Source organism: Coptis chinensis, chromosome 4, assembly GCF_015680905.1.
Source record: "Coptis chinensis isolate HL-2020 chromosome 4, ASM1568090v1, whole genome shotgun sequence".
Lineage (NCBI taxonomy): Eukaryota > Viridiplantae > Streptophyta > Magnoliopsida > Ranunculales > Ranunculaceae > Coptis > Coptis chinensis.
The window spans coordinates 80918093-80943526 of NC_141459.1; the positions used below are offsets into that span (position 1 = coordinate 80918093).

A 25434-nucleotide genomic window follows, 5' to 3' on the forward strand; every position below is an offset into this window, starting at 1 on the left:
AGGGTGGAAGACAAGACCAATGGCGCAAAGCAATCCGGACTCTAATTTGGTGTTGGTCAATCTTAATAAGATGAAAAGTGTTGATCAGTATTTTTGATGAGCGGTCATTCTCGCTTCGAAGCTAGTCAAGTGTTTTATTCGAAGGACTTGAAAAATCCTAATTGGTCGGTAGTCATCCATTCACCGAAGGCGATTGGCGTGTGGAGTTGACTCACTAGATGTACCAATTGTTTTCCAATCTACCCTTGAGGACCAACCTAATTTGAAGCCTTTGATGAAGTGTTTAACCTGATTGTAATTGTTGTAGTTTCCAAACTATGATAATGTAATGAAATACTTTTGTTTGGATTGAATCGTGTATATGCTTTTATTTATTCTTCTTTCTCACCTTTCATGATTATATTTTTCAGTACCAGACTACTAATAGACTATTTTGCAATATATGTTAGGATTTCATTTGAAATGGTATCAGGTCAAACCACAACCTAGTGCATCTCAACCTTCTGGTTCTGCCTCACATGCATCACAGCCTTCTACTTCAGTTTCACATCCATCTCAGCCTTCAGGCGACGTGCAAGAATCAGAAAATGTTAGGAAGTTACCTGTATTGATTGATATTGATGGTGTTGTCGTTGGTGATAATGCCTCCAGATGGAATACTCGTGCTGGTAGTCTCATTCGAGCTCGTATCCCAGTTAGTTACACTGATTGGAGGCTTGTACATTCTGAATTCAAGGATAAGGTTTGGAATGCCTTAATGGTAAGGTTTACCTCTCGATTTTTTTTAATGCATTCTAGACATTTTGAGTTCTAGCTTCATTCACATTACTATATAACTTGTGTTTTACAGCGTGAATTTGAAGTTACAAATGTCGACCAAGCACTAGCTCGTTCACATGCAGAAAAAAACTTTTCTACTAAGTTTAGATATGGAAAATGGGTCTTGCGAAAAGATATATTGAATAAGTTTGAGACCTTGGAAGAACAAATCGCCGCATGCCCAGCTAGCATTGATCCAAATCATTGGGAACAGTTTGTAATATATGAGAACACTTCTGAGGTGATGGCAAGAAATGCGAAGAATGGTAAGAATATAAAATTGAATGATTCTCGACATACACTTGGGCGGGATACGTATGCCAACATGTTGCATAAAATGGTAGGTGTCTTTCCATAAACTTTTAAATTTTTATCACGATATGCTAACAATTGTTTACCAATGTACATGTAGAATAAACAAAATCCTAACAAGAAACACGGACGGGTAGACAGCTGGAAAGCAGGACATGAACGTCGTAATGGAACTGTTTTTGGAGAGCTTTCGAGCCCGTTATGTGAGTTTGCATTTCACTTGAGTTCCAACTATAATTTTGTTAAGTCTTTGACATAGTATTTCCCTTTGTAAATGATGCACCTAACTAGTGTGCGGTGTTAGTTCGTTACTTTGTTATTATAGACAATTTTTTTCGATTGATTTACCTTAAGTTTGTACTAACTTGTTAGTTTTGAACTAATTTCCATGGAAAACACTATAGGAATTGGTGGAGGCTGCTCAAAAGAAAAGAAAAGTGCAACTTCAAGTGGAGAGGGCAATGCAACTCATCTTGATTTTGATAATAATGACTAATTGACCGAAGTCTTAGGAGCGGACAAAAGAGTAGGACTCGTGGAATCAGCTCTAACCTCTCTAAGAAGCAATTAAAACGCACAAGTATACTTGAAGGTGATGTTAGCACAAGCAAGGTCTTCATCAAATTCTGAATTTAAGGGTGAAATGAGTGAGATGAAGTCCTCCATAGCTAGAGTTGAGGGTGTGTTGATGGTGAGTTTGCCTTAAATAAAAAACTTATTGTTTTCATCATATATATAATTCTTAGTTTTGTCATTCATTTTGTCAGGATATGCTTAAGCTTGTAACCAACAATGGAATGTCGAATAGTCAACCGCCACATGGGGATACAACACCCGGAACCGATGTTGGCTCCAACTCAGTTTGCCGTCCGTCTCAATAGAATTTAATGAATATGTTTGAATCTGTGAACCCTCCTGCGAACCCTCCTGTGAACCCTCCTGCGAACCCTCCTATGAACCCGCTTATGAACCCTCCTGCTGAAATGTTGAGTCCACCTCTTAAGGTTACCCTATTAGGTAGAGATGGTGTTCCGGTTGCTAGGGGATATGTTATGACAACCACCCCTAATATTTGCCATGGAAGAACCGTCCTTAGAGGGGAGAAAAAGATCTACATCGAGGAAGTCTTGGTTCCCAATGCTCCTATTTATGATGGACCTCAATTTGGCTGCTAGGACCTTAGTGATTTTGTTGAAGGGGGGCCTTTGATTTGGCTTGAATCAAGGTTGCAGTATGAGTAATCTATTGTGTGGGATATGCAAACTTCATCTATTTTGGTTTTTTGAGTATGTTTTTTGTAAGTAATGGTAAGAGCCTTTTGCAAGATGTAAGAATGACATAACGAATTTGTGCACTATAGCTTGTTATGATGGTATGATGGTTTATAAGAATGTTTATTGTCTGAATGTTATATTATGAAAGTTTTTATGTTTTTTGCAGGTTGAAGAGATAACCCCGTTTTTAACTCCGCCAGTGCAAAGTAATGAAAGTCTTTGCGCTGTCGGTCCCAAGCCCGGATAAAGGAGGAGGGAGAATGGTGGAACTTTGGAATGAGTGTTGCTGTCATGGTAAGAATAGGTATGTCTTATTTTGGAGAATTTTTTCCACGTTAAATTTCTAATTAAAAAGGTGGGTACTGTAGATAATTTACATCACAAATTATGTCATTCTCTCTGTTTGTGGGACAGAACAGTTCCTTCTCTATATCTTCGAGTGATTTCTCAGGGTGCAAGCCCAATTGTATCTACTTCACTGACCATTTCTGGAGTTATTTTAAAGAACAAGGGTTTGGAGGTCATGATTATGGCATATTTAATCTTGAAGAAGCCAGTATAGAGAACCTCCTCTATCCCACGGACACTCTCATGATTATGCCACCACCAATCTGGTTCGCACCGAACCCCATGATAAGCTAGATACCAAAGGCATAGAAGCTCTTGTCCTGAACTCCTGATTGCGTTAAAGCTAAACACATGTGTAGTATGGGCATGCGGCTTTATCTGTGTTATTGCAAAATTTTCTGATTGTGAGCTGTTTTATTTAAATGTATGTATGTATTATCAGGCTTGTGCCTTTTGTAAGTTAATGAAATTTCTTCTCATATCTCTTCGCTCCTTTTATAATTATTGTGTCAGGAAACGGATTGTCCTTGTGTTCTTTTGAAAACAGGCTTGAGTAATATTTTTGTTCTTCTTACCCACACTCTGTTCAAATTGGTAAGATCAGTCAATTCATGAAAAAAAAATGTATATTCAGCTCTACAACCCTTTTTATCCCTACTGATCAAAGGGAACTATTTACAAAAACCAAAAGAGATTCTTGACCAGTGACCCTGGTGAATCCTTGAAAAACTCATAGATGATTTGAGATATTTTTAATTAGATCTGTCGAATCTTGGTAATTAGTTTCGTTCCATCTTCTTTGTAGAGTGACATCTTTGTGATTTGGTTCCATTTCGGCCCTAAAGGAAGGCCTCACTTGTCTTCCGCGGATCGGTAATCCCTCATCCTCCTTTCTTACATCAATTGGTGATAGAAGGATGCTTAGATGATTTCATTTTGATATTTTAAATCTGCAAAACTCTTTCACAACTTACAGGAATTTTCATCGGACATGGGGAGTCGTCCAGTTAAGCAGATAGCTGACGTTTCAAATTAGAATTTCCCCCTCACTAAAGGCTGATGTTTGCTGGTGATTTTCTAGGATTCTGGTCCCATGGCTCATCCTGTACGACCACATTCTTATATCAAGGTTAGTAACTACTAACACATAATTTCTACGATCTATGTTAGTAGAGGTACTCCAGCTATAGTAAGGAATTGCTTGTAAAATGATATAAAAGAGTTCATAGATATAACTTTCGGCATAATGCCTACAGGCTACATCCACAGATAAATGTTGATAATTTATCCGTTATCCAAATCAACAATAATACGATTGTTAAATTATGAAAAAAAATTCTTTCCTTCCTCATTCGTCTCCATCTCGTAGGGCCCCTTGGTTTTGTAACCATTCCTGATGATAATGTAACTGTTGCAATTACTCCTTCATATTTATAACATTCAATATGTTCATATAGTATCCGACACAGATAGGTGGAAATTTATAACATATCTACATTTCTTTAAATTTTTTTATTTGTTTGGCTTGTCAATGTATGCAGATTTAAGAGTATCTATTCCACAAGTATGTTAAATGAGCATATATGACATGTTATGTGGTACAGCCTGTAATTGCCGCCACATGTATTACGAAACCTAGGATTTTGCAAGTTGGCATACCGCCGGATATGTTTTTACCTTCCATTTATAGCAATCTCATTATTTTTATTTTTATGTATGGGTGTGGTTGTTTTTATTGGTCTTTGACTACTTTTTAGTTTATTTAGTGCCTTACACATAACATTTTAGGCCAATGTGTTGGGTTGGAAAGTTGGAGCCTTTTAAGCAAAGGCAGACGATGCCGCGATGAGGAGGGTCGTAGTCAGTTGGAAAACTAACATTGGGCCATTAATTGGGCTTACCTTCGTGGTCCACAAGAAAAGCCCACGTAACTCTTTATTAGTGTTCCTTTTTCTTGTCATCAGCAGCTAGGGTTTTATTCTTCTCTCTCAAATCTACTTTTCAAACTTTCGATTCAATGGTAAGTTCGTTCGTTATAGATCTCGATTTATTTCTAGATTTCGGCTTTCTCATTTTTTACTATTGTTTCTTTGTCTGTGCAGGAAGGAGGGGATAATTTGGATGCACAAATTGAATCTTTATTGAATGTAGAGAAACAAAGTAGACTTCTTTGAGAATGTTTCGCTACTAAGAAAGTCGTCATTGATATCATTCAAATTCAAGCATTGAACACGTGCTTTGAAAACTCTTAATGAACAGATCCTCATATTGTCCAAACGAAGAGGCCAAATTTTAAACAGTACATTTTTTTTTTTCGATTGATTTAATATAATATAAATCTCAAATCTAGTTCCATGTTGTTATTTGGTGGTAAAAAGTTTTATTCTTGCTATGGTCCAAAGAAGCTATGCAATATATAGATGACACGCGATGATATTGAAGCTCGTGTAGAATTAATCAAAAACGCTAAACGATTGTGTATTTGGGGAGGTAAAGCGTGAATTAATAAATTACAAAGCTATTTTCTCTTTTAACAAGTAATTTCTCTTGGAAGGTTACTAATGAGTTGTGTTGGGCATTTTTGTTTCTCCTCGTAGATTTATGTTGAACTGGAGCGTAACGATTGATAAAAACTGGCGAAGATCAAGGAATCTCGGGGCCTTATTGTTGAGGTGTGCCGACTTGATGCAGAAATTGTCGTAAGTGATTTCACGAGCAATAGGACCTTACAGTGCTTTTCTATTGGGTGTTAGTGAAAATCAGCATTTTCGTATGTTGCTTAGTTGTTGTTCTCTTTCGTGATTTTACTATTGATCTGAAGTGATTGTGTGCTGTCGATTCTAATGTATTGAAATGTGTTGGCTGATGTTGTGCAACTCCATGATTGGCTATGACTCCTCATATGGGTCTATTATGGACCATACAGTGACTGTGAGTCTTACTCTTTATCCCTCCTATATATACATATAGTTCCATTGTCTATTTCCTTACTAAAAAAGTTATACAAGGCCTAAAAGGTTTCTTATTTTCTGACTACAGGTATATGAGAAGGTTCGTTTTTCTTCTCGCAACTCTTGTTCATCTTCATGTTGCACTATGACTTCATTTGGCAATTTAAGGATTGTGGATTATTGTTGTCATCTTTGATAGGGAGCTGAAGTTGCCAGGATGTACAAAACTTTGTTTGGGAGTATAGAATTGTATTTTACTTGATTTCATAAAATTGTATTTTTTATTTGGTTGTTGTATAGATGAGGTAGTTTCTTTTACCTCTTTCACTATCTTGTGAGATTTACTCATCAAACCATAATACAAATGCTCCTGTTTTGATTAATTTCTTTCGTCCTATTTGCAAAAGCATTGGTAATTTTCTTTGTTTCTATATGAAACCAGGAGGTTCAAATTTAGGGCAAGAAAAAAATAAAAATAATTTTTTTTACAATATCAACACATTAGTAACGGTTGTAAACCGTTGCAAAGCAAAAAAAATATTAAAGCATCATCAATAATCATTACAAATCAAACTACGCAACGCTTTTTAACCGTTAGTAATTGTTACTCTGCAACGGTTAATAACCATTGGAAAATTTGGTTTGCAACGGCAAATAACCGTTGCAAATATTTCCAACACTTTACCGACACCCTATTTGCAATGCTTAAAAAGCACTTTACCGACACCCTATTTGCAATGCTTAAAAAGCGTTGCGAAAATTATTCGCAACAGTTTTTTGCCGTTGCGAATAGCCTGTTATGGTGTAGTGGGCACAGATTCTCAACCAAGCCTACATGGATAAATACTATATACTATATACTTTTCCCTCTATTTCTATTTGTGCAAAGCTAGCTCCTTCAAAACTTTTTCGAACTTCGATCAACTCCATATAAAACTTACTAGAAATTTTTTAAGAGTTATTAAAAGAAAAATAATGTGTGGTACGTATCTACAACACCAGATGTATGTTATACATTGATAATTTAATTGAATAATATAATGTATTGACCGATCAAGAAGGCTTGGAGTGGTTTCTTACCATAGTTCCTGATTCCGAACGAAACTCCGGAATTCCATCCGGAATTTCGGTTTTTCAAAAAATCGAAATTTTAAATATAGAGTCGAAATTTCTGAAATTCCGAATATAATAGAGTCGAAATTTAATGGATTTCGGTTTTTGGATTTATTAGAATTCCGAAATCCCGAACTATGTTTCTTACAAAGATTTTATATTTAGATGGTCCGTGAGTTCTTAATACTGAACTTCTTTCTTAATCCGTGAGACATGTACGCCAATAAGGTATTGTTTTTAATCAAGATATAATATGGCAGGTGGATCTTGGGCAATTGTTTGCATCAAAATCATGTATATCGTCATTAGAGTACTCACATTCGGTTTTATATATTGTGGTTGTCTGCTACATTGTGATGTAACAAAACACAACTAGAGTGGTGGTCATGATTTAATCCGGGGAAATAATAGAATAGTGCTATACGGACCTACTTTTTAGACCTACTATTGTGACTTAGATAATGTTGGTTTGCATTGCAATACATATAGACACGTATTTTTATGTAAATTAATGATTAAGACTTTTGACACATCAATATATTCAAATAGTATGTCAAATAAGTTGGTCAGTCTAACATTACTGAAAACAATGTGGTGGTTCAATTATGTTGGAGAATAAATGAGATATTTAATTTGATTTGATTTCTTTGGTTGTTATTTCCATATTTATAACATAGGGCATTATAGCATTTAGGAAATTTTGTAATCTTCTACTATTATAGAGTTTTATAAATACTATAATATCTCTTGGCCATAAATTTGTGCTATTGAAAAACTAGGACTCTATTGATTTGTTGGTAGCGTGATTGACTATTATTGGTTAGTTTGGTAATGGGATCAAGTCGTGGTTACTTAAAAAACCACTAACAAAAAGAAAGAACCCCCCCCAAGCTCAAGCTTGGTTCGTATCTTCCAAATGTATGTCGACATTAATATCTGGGCCTTGCCGGAGCTGCGGAACCTGAGTCTATCACGGACCCAATCATGCGTAGGGTTCCATTCTATGTGAATAGCGCGTTTGGTGGTGAGTGGCGACCCACAATTGAAAATCAAATTGATCCGTTCAGTTAGCACGCAGTTTCTATATCCCTCCTTGACAGACGCACATGTCCCCAAAATGTCATTTTCACCGGTTTTGATTACGAAAGTATTCAACCCAACAGGAAAGATTTAGCTATAACTTAGCTGTTTGATACTGACAATGCCAATCTTTTCAGTTGCAATATATATCTCTGGATATTAAAAATAAACATACCATGTGTTTTCTGTTACGAAATTACAACTTGTTGAATACTTGAATGTGTTGCGTACATAATTCTTTGTCTCATTGAAGCAAAAAAAAAAGAATCTTTGTCTCATTCTTCTCATGTCATATTAGGAATTTAGGATACAAAATAATATTAACTACGTGTAACGAAATTTTCTGCGACTTTTTGGTACCCCAGCTCACTTAATACTAATAGAAAAAACCAAATGATGACAACGTGAATCTTGAATCTAGATTGCTGACTGACAAACTATAAAATTTATGACTAACGAAAGAGATGCTGTGCATGTGCACACACGGCAACTTTCCATTAATGCCTTATACATTTTTCTTACTACTATTACTTCAGTTCTCCAGCTGCATTTAACATACACTGACCATTGTTTGATACTGAACAAGGAAAGAGAGTGGTAGTTGTCCCTGCTAACTTTTCAAAAACAAACAGACAACAAGTTGTTTAGTTGTTGTGCTTATATTGGATCTAGGCAAAAACATTTTCAGTTGAAGCTGAACTCCCCAATTTATTTGGAGATGAGTTGTTGAGTCAAATGTGAAGTTTCTGAGAGTTGTTAGGGGATAAAAATTTGATCTTTGAATGTGGGACACTTTGATTGTTAAGAGAGAGAGATCAGGAAGCTGAGTTGAAATGTGGGGTGAAGAAATTTTAAGGACTTTGTCATTTTAGTAGTGCAGAGGTTTGAGGAAGAAAAGATAGATTGCAGCAGCAGTAGTGGAGGTCAAACATAGTTTTGGGAGGGTTTAAAGAGTGGTTTTGGAGAAAAAAACTACAAACTTGCAAGTTTATTTGGGGTAATTTCTTTCAGTAATTGTGTTTATTTTATGATTGTTTTTTCTATTAGAATATTGAATCATAGAATGCTACGGGCCGGGGGAATTGAATCATGTTTTTTTTGAATTTGTAGGTCTTGTTTGATTGAAAAATGTAGGCCAACTATTGGTTTGGGGAGGACTATTATGTGATCACTGATTTGTATAAAGAGTACTGTTTGAAAGTTGAAGAATGAAATTTGTTGTTGTACTATGATTAAAACATTGGAAATTGAGGGATTTTGAGAATATTTTAGAAAATATAAGCTTTTTGTTGCAAAGAAGAGATTTTGAGATGGCAGAACAGGATGAAGAAATGCGATCGTTGGCTTTGACTCCGACATGGTCTGTTGCGGTTGTATTGACAGTATTTGTTGTTGTTTCCTTGGTTGTGGAGCGTTCAATTCACCGTTTGAGTCATGTAAGTGGCTTTGAAATATTCTTCCTTAAATCCACGGTTATGCTTTCTGTATGTTGATAAGTACTAGTTCTTCCTGTTGAATATATATGTATGTAACATGCATAGTCTCCAGTCTTGTCTTCATCATGTGTGTTCTGTTGTTACTTCCATAATTGCAGGGATTTGCAGGCTACAGTTTTTCCACGATATTGTTTGTATTGAAACCACAAGTCCATTATATAATCCCCAATTTCATAAGTTGGATAGAAGAGAAATAACTAGTCTCTTAAACATTTTTCGTGTTGATTGTACTGTTCCTACACTTGCTATATATCCATTTTTGCCATGGCCATTTTATACAAGTGTTGTTCCATGCCATCCATATGTTAAGCTTCACAAACGTGAGTGTCCTGCATAACATTTACAAAGCACTGTTCTACTTGAATTGATCATCCAACATTGTTTTCCCGTCACCAAACATGGGGTGAAAGAAGATAATTCATCTAAATAGTACGTTCTTTCCTTAGAGAAGTTTTGGAAATTTGATATGTACCATCTGCTTGCCTAAGGGTAATGTGGAAACCAACTGACAGATGATTCACTGGTCATATCAATTTTAAGGGCTATGGCCGACAAGGTCTAATATATTGCACGCTAAGTTGTCTCTTTTCTTCTCCATTTAAAATTTTCCTGGCCTTCAAAACTGTGTCTGTCCACTGTCCTATTCGGATTTAGTACAGTAAGGGTTTGTAAAACCTCTAACTTGATACAAAAGCAAGAGAGAACTCTTTAGTTTGAAGCAGTTCTGACACCTTTATTTTTCTCCTTTGGAAACACTATCCCAACTTTTACATACCTATTTGTCCTCACATTTTTCTTTTTCCGTCTTTATGTACACGACTCTGAAACATTATAGACAATTTGATTGATCAGTATTACAGAAACTTCAATCTAAATGGCCACATATTATACATATATGTTTAACATGTAAATCTAGTTTTATATCTTGCGAGTTTATTATATCTGCGAGCTTATTATATTCCCCCATTTCAGTGGTTGCGGAGAACTAATCGAAAACCTTTATTGGGAGCAGTGGAGAAAATGAAAGAGGGTATGTGACATTGAAATTGATACTTCATTATTTTAAAGTTCTCGGTGGATTACTTATCTGATGCATTGATAAGATGTAACTACAAGTCTAATTAGAAAAATTTCAAAGCTTTGGTTGAATAATCCCATTCATCTTCTGGTGGCTGCTATTGTGCTGCAGAGTTGATGCTGCTGGGTTTCATATCACTTCTTCTGACAGCCACCTCAAGCTTGATTTCAAATATCTGCATTGAGACGAAATTTTACAACAGTAGTTTCTCTCCATGCTCCAAGTCTGAGGTTGAAAATACAGAAGAGGAAAATAAATCTTCCCGAGACCGTAAACTTTTCATGGGTTCTGTGGCTCACAACTCATTTAGAAGAGTGCTGAACAATTTAAATCGGAATACCTGTAGTGAGGCATGTACCTGAGTTATTCAAAACTTAAAATTGTTGACTTATTTTCCTCATGTTTGCTTCAGTTTCTGGCTAACAGCATACATTTGCATTTCTCATTCATTGTAATTAGAAGAACAACTTGTCGGAACACTTATTTAGAAGTTGAAACTGTCGTTGGCACATGAAGTATTTATCTGTTGATGTATATACCTCAGATTCTGCTTGAACACTTACCCTCAAGTTCAAGTCTTGTTTGCTATGCAGGGTCATGAACCTTTTGTTTCTTATGAAGGTCTGGAGCAGCTGCATCGGTTTATCTTTGTCATGGCAATAACACATGTATCTTACAGCTGCTTAACTATGCTGCTGGCAATTGTAAAGGTTTGGTTCACATCCTTATTTTGTATGTACATTTAACTTAATATAACCTAATCTTAATAACTTTTCCACTAGTTGTGCATAGATAAAAGAAAAAAAGGTTGTACCGAGATCAAAGATCCATAATTTCTGTGTTTATATGGGTTTCCGTATGGCTGCTTTAGCATCTGTAAAGGTTATAAAATTGCTGACTTGTTTCATAGTATAGTACTAAACGTCCAAATCGTATCTGCAGTGTATAGATGCATCTGTCTGTGCACCGATCAAAAGGGAAAAAAAAAATGTATGTGTGGTTGGGATGTTAATAGGTAAAAGTTAGGATGTCAAAACTATGTTTCTCTCTTAAATAATAGGATCCCGTGAGAATTTCTTTTTTTTTTTTCATATTTTTTTTTCTGATATTAGTTTATTTATAATGTGTTTGACTTGTAATCCACAGTAACAAGAGGAACAACAAAAGCAAAAACACCAAGAGATAACGAAAACTTTCATTGCTTTAAAGTTAACAGTAAAATGAGTGGTATCATGATCTTGATTTGGAAGATGATGTGTCCAATATGGGACAAAAAGTTGTACACACTGATATCTGGAAGCCTTTAATTATATAGTTTCTACTCTCTAGCCATGTCTGAGTGTCTGACTACCTAGAGTCCTAGACAAAAGTGAAGGAGAACTTCCAAAGAAGGAACATTGTGCAAATCGTCTTTCAACTTTTGCAAGTGTTTCGAAAGTTACTATTGCCTTGCTCACATATCTGTACTAAACTAGCGTCTACATACCCCTCATAAGCAATTAATCACAATTGAAAAAGTACCATAGTCTGGAAGTAATCAATTAATCATAGGTGGTTAATACCTTAGTTTGAAAGATACAAATATAAGTAGGAAATGTGTTTTGTTTTTTATTTGCTCGGTAAAAGTAAAATTGTATTAATCAAAGAAAATGTAGGTCGAGATAACCTACCATTACAACGGAAATATAAAAACAACCCAAAAATAAACCAACCACCCTACTCAAGACTCTCTATACATAATATCTTCCCATCTAGCTACAAATTGTTCAAAATGAATGTTTCTTAGGTCTGCAAAAATTTTACTCCAATAACAAAGGAGCCCTTTGATATCTAGTACAACTTTCTGGATCACTATAGCTTTACCCTAAAAAATACGTCTATTCTGTTCCAACCAAATACCCCACATAATTGCAAAAGGTAGCATGTTCCATATTCTCAGTCCTCAATTCCGTTCCAACCAAATATAAGTAGGAAATGGGAATGTGGTTCTTAGTTTCCTATTAGGAGAAAAGTTGATACAGGGAAAACTCTTAGTTTTAGTACTATTATCTTCCTTTTGTTGGGTTTTTTCCTTGGCCCTTAGTTGGGGTCCATCCATTCAACATATTCATGCAAACAATTCGAGAGTCACTGAAGGTTGCCCATGACTATGCCACCGCATGTCAAGTTCATTTGTAGAGTCGGTGTTTGACATTTATAGGCTTGCCTAGTGCCTCGAACTCCTTGCCTCCAATTTGGAGTTGCGTGCTTTCAGCACCTGTTGTCACAAGACTGTGGCTCAAGAACATAATGGTTACCTCTGTTGCACATATCTTAGACACTGGAAAAACTTTTTATTTGCTGCTTATATATTTACTTTTGTACACGGGATCATTTCCTAATTATTTGCACCTTGGCAAAAAGTGTACGGGACATCTTATTTTCATTGTCCCCATAAGTTGTGGGCCCCCGTCTAACATCAAGGACGCCTTACTAAGGGAAGGTTACTATCACTCATCCATCGTCTATGACGGGTAAGTGGTTGGTGGATTTTGTCCCCATAAGCTGTGGGCCCCCGTCTAACATCAAGGACGCCTTATTAAGGGAAGGTTACTATCACTCATCCATCGTCTATGACGGGTAAGTGGTTGGTGGATTGCTTCAGAAGGCCATTCTATGGGTTCTTTGGATGGGGCACAACTAGAGGATCTTTGAAAAGGAATATATATATATATAGCCTGGCTCTTAAACGGGTGTCCGTTTACGGACATGTTATATAGTGTCTTATGCAGCTTATGTAATGTCTTGCACAACTTATATAGTGTCATATATAAGTATAAATTAAAAAGTTAATAAGCGTAAATTAAAAAAGTTGTTCAAGACACTATATAAGTTGTTCACGACACTATATAAGTTGTTCAAGACACAAGTCCGTTTAAGAGCCGGGCTATATAAACCATGGCCCACAACTTCACCCACAAGATGAACTAGAACCTAATTTTTTATGGATATGTCTAACAAACCATGAAGATCACCTCTACAAAATTTTAGCTCATTTGATGATGTTTAACAATGTTAAAAGATGATTGCAAAATCGAAAAATCTGGGCCATTAATTTTTTTTTAAAGTTGTCAATAATTTTTAAATAGGCTAGAGATTTCCAAATGAGCCAAATTTTTGTGGAAAATCTATCCATAGTTAGGAGATCATATCCACAAAATATTAGCTTTTAACTCATCTTGTAAAGGGACGTGGTATAAACCATGGTATAAAAAACCATGGTAAACGGATCCCTCCCCATATATATATATTCATCTGAACTGAAAAAATGTTGTACTGTTGGTCAAGGGGGTTCTTTGAGGCTTAAAAGCATGAAATTTCAAGATTTGTTATGTAATTGGGATATGCTTGTTGAGTTGGATCTTGGCTTTTCATGTTTCCTTGCTATGCGGTTAGTAGAATTTATCATTTTTCTTATGCAGTTAGTAGAAGTTATCATTAGTGGCTTGCTAAGGAAACTTGCCACACAACTACTGTTTGTGATTATGGTGATTTGTGATCTCTATGTTCGATTGAAATGAAAGCTATCTGTTGCCAATAAAAACATTTTACCAAAACATTTTTTGGACTTCAGTACTTATCACTGGTCTCATAGTGCTTTCTAGAAATATCAAATAAGTTAAAACCTACACTAGGTTGCCATGCAGATGCTGCTTCCCCCTTTACAGTGTCACTCCTACTCAAGTTTTCCAGTAGGATCAGATGTCAAAACACATTAACATGCATTCATCAACCCTCATGCATACACATTTTCCTTTTAACAAAAGAATCCCACATACATTGACCTATTTATCTGACTTCACCATTACTTGAAGAAACCGGAAGGAATTTCTTTTGACGTAAATGTTCAAAGGAGACCCAAAAAACAAATATAAGTGAACTAATATCTAATAATTATAAGCTACTTTGCAGTTAGTTCAGCTTATTCTGGACAGAGTTGGCAGTATAATAGTAGCTAAAGAGAAGATCTGAAACGAATATATATTAATAGTTTGTCACTATTACCCTTTCACTATTCTTATTATATTGTGTCACAGATACATACATGGAGGAGATGGGAGGATGAGGCTCATATGGTCCGGCATGATGCACTAAGCGGTGAGGACGGTGGAATTCTGTAAACCTTGGTTTTTACATGGAAACATGCTCCCAATCATTGCTATTTTGAAGGAACTAATACAGTTGCCCTAGACCTTTATTTATTCCCGGGTTTGCTGAACCCCCTCCTGAGGCCGTTTGGATAAAAAACTACAAAGCCAAGAAGATAAAGCTGAAGAAGCATAAAAAGTTAAAAACTAAAAAGCGTGATCCTTGGTAGATTGGAAAACAGTTTTAGTCCCCTGATTACACCATTATTGTCTTCTTGAGAAGCACTTATGTAAAAGCTCAATTCCAAAGCTTATCAAAAGCTAGAACTTAAAAGGTGTTTTAAAACACACAATGTAAACTATGCAGTTCACATTTAACGAAAGAGAAGGCCTAACATTTCCAATTATTTAGTCTTTTTCTAACAATTACTAAAGTTCGGATTAAACTAGTTTTCTGAGATGATGATCTCCAAATATACATGTGCTCAAGGGTGTATTATATGTTGCACATGTTTGTTCGTGTCTCCAGGTGTTCAATATTTCTATCAATAGTTCTAAGTAAACCATCTCCCTAATTTATTTTGTAATAGTTTACTGTTCTAGCATTTTGACTCATTTTATTACAGATATCACTAGGGAGTTGACAATCCGAAGGCAATCAACGTTTGTCAATCTCCACACATCATATTGTTGGGACCGAAACAGATTTTTGGTTTGGGTGGTAATTTCTCTATCTTGTTACATTCTCCAAATAATTGTGATCGTGTTTTTATGTGCATATCTATGTTATAAGTAAATTGTCATCATGACAACGACTCAAGCAGCGCTAGCTGGGTATCTGATATGTCCCTCACGTATAAAGAGTTATGCTGCAGTAGTCTATATTCTAATTCATACTCTTAACTTGAGTCATCATCGTATACTGTTTATGGTATTAAATGCTACAGTTTTAGGAGTTCAGCACTTACATTACTTGCTTCCTACAATCCTACATAGAATGTGTGCCTTGAGAAAAATGCCTTTATACCTTATTGGAGAGAGATGTTATATTGGAGTCATGTCATATGCTTCTAGGATGGAATTTCCATTCATAGTTATTCTAAAACTGTTTAATCATACATTCATGCAGACTTGTTTTTTCCGCCAATTTGGTCGCTCAGTGGTTCGTGCCGATTACCTTACACTTCGGATGGGATTTATCATGGTAAGCATAAACTTTGTATATATTCTATATAACAAATTGATAGCGGGTTTTCTTGCACCTAACTCTTACCTTCAGATCTTTTTATTTTACTTATACATGCTCTGATATTATGTAAGAGTAACTTTGCTTGATCTTTTCATTCAGTACTAAAAGTACTTATACAGTATGTTTTGTTGACATATATGAGCCTCTAATATATTAATAGAATTGACCCTTCACATAAGTTCGAGCTTATGGAGAAATTGGCAATTCAACATGTTTGCCATAAGGTAATAACATATTAACATTTGATTACTCTGGGGAGATAATTGAGAGAATCCAAGATAAACCAAATATACTATTGCTAAGAATATTTCCATTCGTGACATAATTAATCATGTGCGGATTGCTTTACAGCCACTGTATCTTATAGTCTGATATCTGCCACTGTATCTTATAGTCTGATATCAACCCATCTCTATTTCAGCATGGGACATAAAACTGATAAACACATGTTCTTTTGTTAACTGAAGGAAATTAATATAACAAGACATGCATAAAAGCATTTCCAACTGTCCAATATTGCAATTTCTGACATGTATTTGCTAGCAGTAGATCATGTGCCATTACAAATCCAGATAACTCATTCTCACTTCATATGTTCTGCAATCAATCTGTTCAAAATTGAAAACCAGGGTGTATGCGCATTATCCACAGGAATGTTTTTAGCCACCTGGGTAGAGCCTTAAATGTATGATGTTATGCTCTTGGTCGGTGGCCTCGGGAACTTCGTTGATGCCAATTCAAAGGAGTTCTATATGAACCATAGGCAGAGTCCCCCAATACTGGGTGCACAGTGTCAATTCCATCCTTGGTAGTTGGTACTTGACCTAGCACTGTAGGAACTCCATGACATTGGTCATTTAAAGTTACCAAACAACTAGGGCCATGGTAAGAGTGTTTTCAGAATGAAGTCCAGTAGTTGGTGTAACCAGTGTGTTTTAATAGCTGACACCTAGGACTTCAAACAAAGAGTGGGGGTGTTTGTTGACATATATGAGCCTCTAATATATTAATAGAATTGACCCTTCACATAAGTTCGAGCTTATGGAGAAATTGACAATTTAACATAGTATTAGAGCCATTAAAACAAATTGTTCTGATCGCAACCTAAGCTTCCGCGTTTTTTTTTTCTTCTTTTCCGTCTTTCTTTTTTTTATAACCAATCGCGAGATGCGATAGGTGTTAATCTGAATCTCAGATCTGTTTATTATTTTTGAGGTAATTATTTAATTGATATGACTAATAGTGATGAGTCTACTATCTCGATTGTTAAATTGCCAATTTCTCTATAAGCTCGAATTTATGTGAAGGGTCAATTCTATTAATATATTAGAGGCTCATATATGTCAACAGTGTTGACAAGTTACAAAGCAATCCAAGAGTGACCTGAGGGTAGGTGAGTAAGATGAAGCATATATAGGTGTCCCAAAGGGCTACAAAAAGGCTAAGCCAAAATTACCATACCAACCCAAACACATATGTTTTGTCAAGATCAACAAAATTATGTCACCCCGTTTTCCCGCCAACAAATTCAATTTTTCATGGTCCTACAACCATAATAAAACATAGTGAATGGTCTGTGGGACCAATTTTTATTTTCTTTATTAGTTTTATTTCATTATTTCCTTAACTAATGATTTTCTTAATGATATTTGCCCTACATTCTGTTTATTCATGGCAGAACCACAACCTTACTGTCAACTACGATTTTCACAATTATATGATTCGCTCCATGGAAGAAGAATTTCAAAAGATAGTTGGTGTAAGGTGAGCGTCAATGTTATATGCCAGCTATTTTTAATGTGTAAAGACCCTGCTTTTTGTTAATCTTCTTACTGTTTTTTTTATTTTGTGGCTACCTTTTCTTTTTGGTCAATGGAAATAATTAAGTGATTCTTGTTTGCTTGGTTGAAAACATTTAAGATATTATTCTTAAGTAGAAGTCTACAGTGTTAAACTATATAACACCAGTATGGTTTTGAGTCTAGCGATTACGATTAGGTACTATATCCTTTGTTTGGAACTTTGGATATACTATTTCTTGTTTTTTCTCAATAAATTGAACTTTTCTGGAATCCCTTCTGTTGTTCCTTTCCAGGAACTTAGATACTGTTATACACAGATTTCAATGTCTCACGTGGGACTAAACTAACCATCTCAACTCGCCCCCTTACGTGTGGTAATATTTGAGACCACGCGAGGACAAACAGTCATGGGTTATGTGGAGTAAATGGGGCCATATCGGCCAAGTACAATAGCCTGCTCTAATAAACATCTTAAAATTTGGAGCATCCAACTTGAAATGAATTGGCAATGAGTGGAGTGGCTCATGAACTTATGTAGTATTACACATAGCTTTCAATGTCCCATGTTGGACTTAACATTACATCTCAACAGGTTCAATCTCAATAATGTTATTTCCTAAGTGACATTGACCAGGTACGTGTCCCGGTATCCAACATGGCGAAATGCCAAAAGGAAGAAAGTGAGGTTTATAATCTGTCCTCTTTTTTCTTTTTAACACTGAGTGGTGAAGTTACAAAAGTTGTTTCCCAAAAGGAAACACAAGTTGTAATAGTTGGAGCCCATTTTGAGTGGATTTAGCGGTTCCAAGTAAATCAACGTCTGTCTCCAACTAATATTATCTTGTCTTGCTGAGTTGTTCTTTTCACTATATTTTTGCCTCTTATTTCTATTTAAACGAGGAGTTAGAGCTAGTCACACTAGTCTCTGATGATCCAATCTTCACAAACATTCTGCTCATGCTTGACATTTGTGATGGTCTCCATTATAATGAATATTGGTCTTGTTAGAGTTCTTTGTGAGTCATTAGATAGGAAGGCTGGGGAAGTGCTCCGGCCCCAGGTCATGGGGATGAAGCCCTCACGACCCACATTTTTTTGAGGTTTTCCATATTATAAACAGATTATTTTCCTATATAATAAGTGTGAGAGAAGGCTGGAATTAATTAAGCTGTACTCTCTTTTCTCTCTAAACTTTCTTCTTCATTAACAATGATATAATTTTACTGGTCTTATTAGTGGTTTGCTCATTTGTGGTTCCTTACGAATTGACCATCTGATTGCCTGTTCTATTAAATGCTTTTGCAGTGCGCCACTTTGGGGATTTGTTGTGGCTTTTATGCTGTTTAATGTGAAAGGTAAGTCATGTCTCCCATCTTTCTTTATGTTGCTAATTTTGGGATACTTTAAAATATTATTTCTTCTATATTAGCTGTTGGCACAAATACAACATTGAGATTTCAAAGTTGTCTAAGAGTTTCAAAAGGTTGCCCTTACTGAATTTATGTACAGGTCCACATTATAATCGTAGCACTTTAGTGATGCATATAGATATTTCCCATTGATAAAGAAAAAGACATGTGATAGACTGATGGTACACTTCTTTAGGTTTAATAAAAAACAATACAGTTGATACCGGCTTACACTGATTCCATGCCACACTGCACTGCACTGGTAGTTGCTTCACCACAAATACCTTCCTTTCTCCCTATTTCTCTGTTCACTGTTCCATTTCTTGAGATAAGCTGTTCATTTGGACACAGCTATCCAATTGGTTATTATCTGACTTCCATAACTGGTATCTGGCTCTATTAGGTATAAAATTTATTTGGTTCCTCTTGCAATCATAGTCTGTAAACTCACCGTTCACTATACTGAATGTTCTTACTTGCAGGTTCTAACCTCTATTTTTGGATTGCCATCATACCAGTTTCAGTAAGTCTATATATATTTCTTTTTAATTTTTAAGTGATTTCTAAATTTTAATGTGATGCTTATCGGACACTCTGAAGGTAATATTATGCGTAGACAGCAGAACTCGTACAACACAAATTTCAAATGTTGAAGATTTGTATCATATAAAGTATCAAAATTGCAAAACAATTAATAGAAAAGGTGTATTTACACAAGAAACCTTGACCTGTGTCTGTTGGATCCATAGTTCCATACTTATAAGTTATAACTCTGTATTTGTTAATATTCCAATACATTGAAACTTCCGCTGAGAGACGCATGATTTTTTTTTAAAGGTGGTTAAAGCGTAATACAGTAAACAGCACATCAAACTAACGCTGTAGTTCGACGAATTACTTGCTCATTCATCCACAATAACTTTGCACAGCTCAATTTTTGGCCCGTTGTGACTACAGTCTTTTTTAATCAATTGTACGAAGTAGTACAGTGGTTAGCCACCAAATTGATGGATGCCTATGAGTTGAGAATAGACTATAGAGAGCACAACATACGTGACCAGAAAAATGAAGCAGATAACAAAAGCTCAGTTAAAATGAAGCAGATGATGTTTGATCCTTAAAATTAGTGGAAGATTCTCCTATCCCAAACGGTTTTTGATAAGAGAGTTTGCCTTCCAACTCCTGCAGTCCAAACAATGTCCCAGGATACTGTCACACTGGTCCAACTATTTTAAATGTAGCTTGGACATTTAGCTCCTATTTTGACATCTTTCAATTACAAAACTTTTGAGTTGAGTCTTAGATGATGCATACTTGCAAAGCACAAAGAGTGCCTCCAGCTCCGTGGTAGCCTGTTGGCCACATGCTATATTGGATAACTTACCAGTTACCACCTTTGAATCAAGTAGTTTGCTTAATCCAAATTTCAGAGCTTGAAACCATAGTATACGTAGTATCTTTAATCTTTCCTGCTGTTGTGATCGATCTATTGCTTGTATTGCATTTTCTTTGTCAAATCATAATCTAAATCTACCGTGATTCTGTGAATGAAGTGGGAGATCTTGACTAGAAGCAGTGCAACCTTCAGTATGTGCCTTAAGGTAGTATCTGATTCTATGAGACTATGGCGTTGTTTCTGAGCGTGTTGCTTCTCCCACTCCAAGAGCTCTTACAAATGCCTGGCCTATATGTATCATAAACCTACACTAGCTCCTTCTCAAGTTCTCATACCCCTCAATCATGTTAATATGGTATCAGAGCCATTGGTTTCTGAGAGGTCTCGGGTTCAACTCCTACCAAGTGAAGATGTCCAGTCCTTCTACCTGTGTATTTCAAGCGTGTCCCGCTGAGGGGGAGTGTTGACATATATGAGCCTCTAATATATTAATAGAATTGACCCTTCACATAAGTTCGAGCTTATGGAGAAATTGGCAATTTAACAAATCACACGTTTGCTTCATCAATATCCCTCAAGAAAATGGTATTCCTGGTACTCTTAACAATTAAGAAGGGTTGAAGGCCTGGTAGATGAGGTTATTCAACCTCGTAGAAAGACCAAAATACCCTACAAAATTCAAAGGTGGTTCTAGAGGAGCACTTGGGGATTTATTGCACTCAAGTCATCCAAACAAAAGTCCTCCCACAGGGTCTCTTTGCTTGTCTCTTGAGGCTGCCAAGATGCATGGTCTTTATTTGTCTTATAGAGCCGCTGTATCTACAACACCATGCACTATAGCTTGCTTGGCACCCACTAAACTGGTATAAGCACTTGTGTTAAAATTAGAGACTAACTTTGGGTTTAACGGATAGTTGGTTGTAAAATTTTGTTTTTAAACAGGGAACAACCATATTATGCTATTATGTGGTAGTTTCTGATGTTTCATTTAACTTCATTTCTTTCGTCTGAAACAGCTTGTTCTTCTGGTTGGCGCAAAGTTGCAACATATTATTGCAACATTAGCACTGGAGAATGCTGGAATAATTGGATTCAACACAGGAAGAAGGTTGAGGCCTCGTGATGACCTTTTCTGGTTCAAGAAGCCAGAATTGTTGTTATCCTTGATCCATTTCATTCTTTTCCAGGTTGGTTACTTGTAGTAACGTCAAAATGTTAATCTATGTTTTGCAAAGACAAATTGGAAAAAGCGAAAAGATTAATATGACCTGTTTGTGCAGAATGCATTTGAGCTTGCTTCCTTTTTCTGGTTCTGGGTAAGTTTTATTCCCCCCGCCTTGTGTACATTCTCTGATTTGGATATGGATATAATTTTTCGTGTTAAACAAGATATTCTTTCTGGTTTCCTTCATGGCGTCACTAAGAAACATGTAAAAGGAGGGGAAATAGTGGAGCTTGGGAAAAGATATTAAAAGAAACCTGTATATGAAAGAAAAAGAAAGGCTGTTTCTCAGAAATTACAGCATGCAATTTAACTTACTTTTTTATTAATTATTCTTTTGTTTTTGTTGGTCTATTTACAGTGGCAGTTTGGGTATAGTTCCTGCTTTATTAGGAATCATTTGCTGGTGTACATACGGCTGATTATAGGGTAAGCTTTTCATGAACATACATAGCTGATAAATACCACAGGTACCTTTGTGCTTATATGATGGCCCAAGTCAAGCTGGCTGCCCTCTGGTACAGCTCGTGTAGATCTTGAAGAAAGATCTGTATATTTGTTAGCATGTTTCAGTATCGTAAATCACGGGCTTCTGTTTCTTGTCAGGTTTGCTGGACAGTTTCTCTGCAGCTACAGCACGTTGCCGCTTTATGCATTAGTTACTCAGGTGCGGTTTTTCAATAAGTTAAAGTATAGGAAGCCAGTATGAAAACATACAGTAGAGATAAGATATTGTCACTGTGCAGCTGGTTGTGGTTTCTGTCGACCAAAATTTACCCATGAGCCGTGCTAACCCGAGAACTGTATGTTCTAAACCCAAATGGTCTAAATAGTTTTACCTGTTTTTTCTTGTGTATTGGTAAACTGAGAGCTGAAGGTATCTTTCAATTCTGATAGTTAACAAATTTAGATTGCTAGGCTACTGATAAAAGTAAGCTTGCTTTGGTCTATTTATTTATCCATACATGTAGCTTAAATTTTGCCATTTCTTTCAAACACTCCACAAGCTACTGTTGTCATCCAAGCTCATGTTCTGACTGTTTGCTTATATATAACTGTACAACCAGACCAGTCCTGAAATGATTTACGTTACCATAATCAATATATACCGTAGTTGCACTTTGGAAAACAGTTCTTAATTTGTATTTAAAACAAAATATGAAGTATATGATGATAGCTGTGGAAGGGCCACTTATTAAGGTACCTTGCCTTGTTAGCCCCATCCGTTATTATATCAACACTAAACATGAACTGCTGACGGGGTCCCCCAAAGGATAAAAGTACTAGCTGAAAGAAAAAATTTCATAGAGTAGGTAAAATATGGTCTGTATCTATCCACCACAAGAGGCACGTTTGTACCATAGATGTGACGACCCGTTCCACTCTACTGCTTATACATCCCCACTTGACCATCTGCGCATGAGAGGTTGCGGTTTTCCCTGAAAGGCCTTGGTACTAAGGCAAGTCAGACTAATCACATAAAGAAGCTTGAGCTTGAGACTTGATCCCACAGGCCACAGCCTCTTGAGATCCCACTTCTCTTATTCACTCACAAAGCTTGAGCTTATGGAGACTGGAGAGAGACATGACCATAGTTATCAATATCGTACAGTTCGATACATACGTATCGTATCGAAAGCAAATCAATACGTATCACACTAGTGTATCGAAAGTTTTATGTATCGCCCAATACAAGGAGTGTATCGTACGATACGATACACGATACATTCTGTATCGAGCGATACGCTTCAAACACATAAAATATTATAAAAAAAATCCAAAAACGAGTTTTTAAGATTTATTTAGTTTTTTCTTCTCCTTTCTAAGCTTTAGAAAGCCATATAAGGTTTTAGGATATGATAAAGCAACAACTAGCTTACTCATCTAACTGCTAGCCTATCTCTTTATGTCTAATACTAATTTGGGTCTATTGGTTGAAAATGATGACATTTTGTACCATACACTAGTAGTATGGTGCGTGATAAGACTATTTTCGTACAAAACTTACATACACATCCACAAACACATAAACTATAACCACGAGTCTTCACTCTTCAATCCTTAATACCCTTTCCTGCAAAGTATGAATTTATTGCATATATATATTCAAATAACTCATATATACATATTTTTTATAATTAATTTTAAAAATACCGTATCTTACGATACACGATACGATATGCAAAAAATGGAAAACAGTATATGATACAATATACGATTTGACAACTATGGACATGACAATTAACAATGTATATTTAGGACATGGGTTTGACATATACAAAGAACAGTAATCGAGGGGTAAACACACTCGCGACGACAATCATGAAGGAGAATTGAGGTTTTAGTCATATACGCTCTCATCTTTGTCCATTAAATAAACCTGGGGGACAGTCATCTGATGAGGCTTCTTCTTTGTCAATGTGCTAGTTTATATGTCACAACACACACAGATGTGAAAAATTGCTAACATTGCGAATGATCAAAATGCTTTTATATACTTGCAATCGCATCTGTTACATGTTGAATACTTAATAACACAGAGAAAGTCATTGTGTGCGTAGGTAAATGGTAATTTCTTATAGCTTATTGAAGCTGCAAGACTATTACCAGATTATCACAATATTGACTATATTACTGTTTTGTATGTAAGGAAGTTTCCATGACCTTTTGTTTGCTCCTTCGTAGATGGGAACAAACTACAAAGCGGCATTAATCCCACAGAGAATAAGAGAGACAATCCATGGTTGGAAGAAGGATGCGAAAAGGAGAAGGCGGCGTGGATATATGAACGATGATTCAACCATACGCACAGAAACAAGTACTGTCCTTTCACTTGAGGAAGATGAACGTGAGATGTACGAGAGTGTTGCTGCTGGTACATGTATTGACATTGAATTACAACCTACAGCTACAGTAACCACCAGCCCTTCACCAGCAGTTCCTAATGATGGCTCAAGCCGGATAGGAACACCTCTTCTTCAGCCTTCATCGTCTCTGTCTTCGACTTCCGTGAATATTCACAAAGACGAAATTCGGAGATCTTATTCGATGCCAGGCAGAAGAGGCTTTGAGTCCCCATAGAGGGACTCTTTAATCTTAGTTATACTTCATACACCAATCATGTATACAAAGTTCGATTTTATGTCTTCGAGTTAGCAGTTGTAGAGTAGTGGGAAATTATAAAGGGTTAAAGTACAGATGTATAAAGAAAGAAGATTATGAGCTTCCACCTTTGGAATGATTCCTTCCCCAGTTAACCACAACACGCATCAATGTTAAAACTAATGCCATGTTTGATTGTGTACCCTTCTGGAATATTTATGCCATCCTAATTAATATCAGTATAGTGTCTAGTAGGTTCATGTATTTTCTATGCCTAGAAACTATAAGCGAGTGTGTTCTTGGATAAAATTAAGTGAATGGAATGAACCTGTTTTCTAGAGAAAGAGTTCTCCGTACAACCCTTCAACTTCTTCTCCATCTTCAAGCTACTTTGGCTGAATCTACAGCCAAACAATCAATAGAGTTCTGAAACTCAGCATTGTTATCATAACTCACACTTCAAGAAATAGAAGTTGGTGACCCTATGGAGGATTTTGATAGTTGAGTTGCTGTTTTCAAAATCGGATTATTACTGTACCTGTTTTCAGCATATTTTATACAGGACTCACGATTGTTCTTTTATAGCCACACTGATAAAGTGCCTCGCTAGTTTTGCAACTTCAAGTTGGAGCGTTGAAAGGGGAAACTCATGTAAC

General features: G+C 36.1%; 1 protein-coding gene and 3 long non-coding RNA genes across 4 annotated transcripts; all 4 read left to right on the forward strand.

Moving 5' to 3' along the window:
- Positions 1 to 1669: 1669 nt before the first annotated feature.
- Positions 1670 to 2537, forward strand: LOC147505064 (uncharacterized). The gene is made up of 2 exons (XR_015220528.1): positions 1670 to 1822; positions 1899 to 2537. It is a non-coding gene; the product is annotated as an uncharacterized LOC147505064 (long non-coding RNA).
- A 73-nt stretch (positions 2538 to 2610) lies between these two features.
- Positions 2611 to 3234, forward strand: LOC147505065 (uncharacterized). The gene is made up of 2 exons (XR_015220529.1): positions 2611 to 2709; positions 2820 to 3234. It is a non-coding gene; the product is annotated as an uncharacterized LOC147505065 (long non-coding RNA).
- A 2242-nt stretch (positions 3235 to 5476) lies between these two features.
- On the forward strand, positions 5477 to 6087 carry LOC147505066 (uncharacterized). The gene is made up of 2 exons (XR_015220530.1): positions 5477 to 5684; positions 5793 to 6087. It is a non-coding gene; the product is annotated as an uncharacterized LOC147505066 (long non-coding RNA).
- Positions 6088 to 8310: 2223 nt separating this feature from the next.
- Positions 8311 to 24980, forward strand: LOC147505067 (MLO-like protein 11). Its single transcript, XM_086557661.1, has 16 exons — positions 8311 to 8894; positions 9008 to 9333; positions 10366 to 10423; positions 10583 to 10821; positions 11065 to 11181; positions 14548 to 14608; positions 15225 to 15319; positions 15728 to 15802; positions 17526 to 17611; positions 18955 to 19004; positions 19541 to 19581; positions 21471 to 21641; positions 21735 to 21770; positions 22038 to 22105; positions 22283 to 22343; positions 24362 to 24980. The coding sequence occupies exons 2-16, from the start codon at positions 9208 to 9210 to the stop codon at positions 24755 to 24757; spliced, it is 1680 nt and encodes a 559-aa protein (XP_086413787.1). The 5' UTR covers positions 8311 to 8894; positions 9008 to 9207; the 3' UTR covers positions 24758 to 24980.
- Positions 24981 to 25434: the final 454 nt, after the last annotated feature.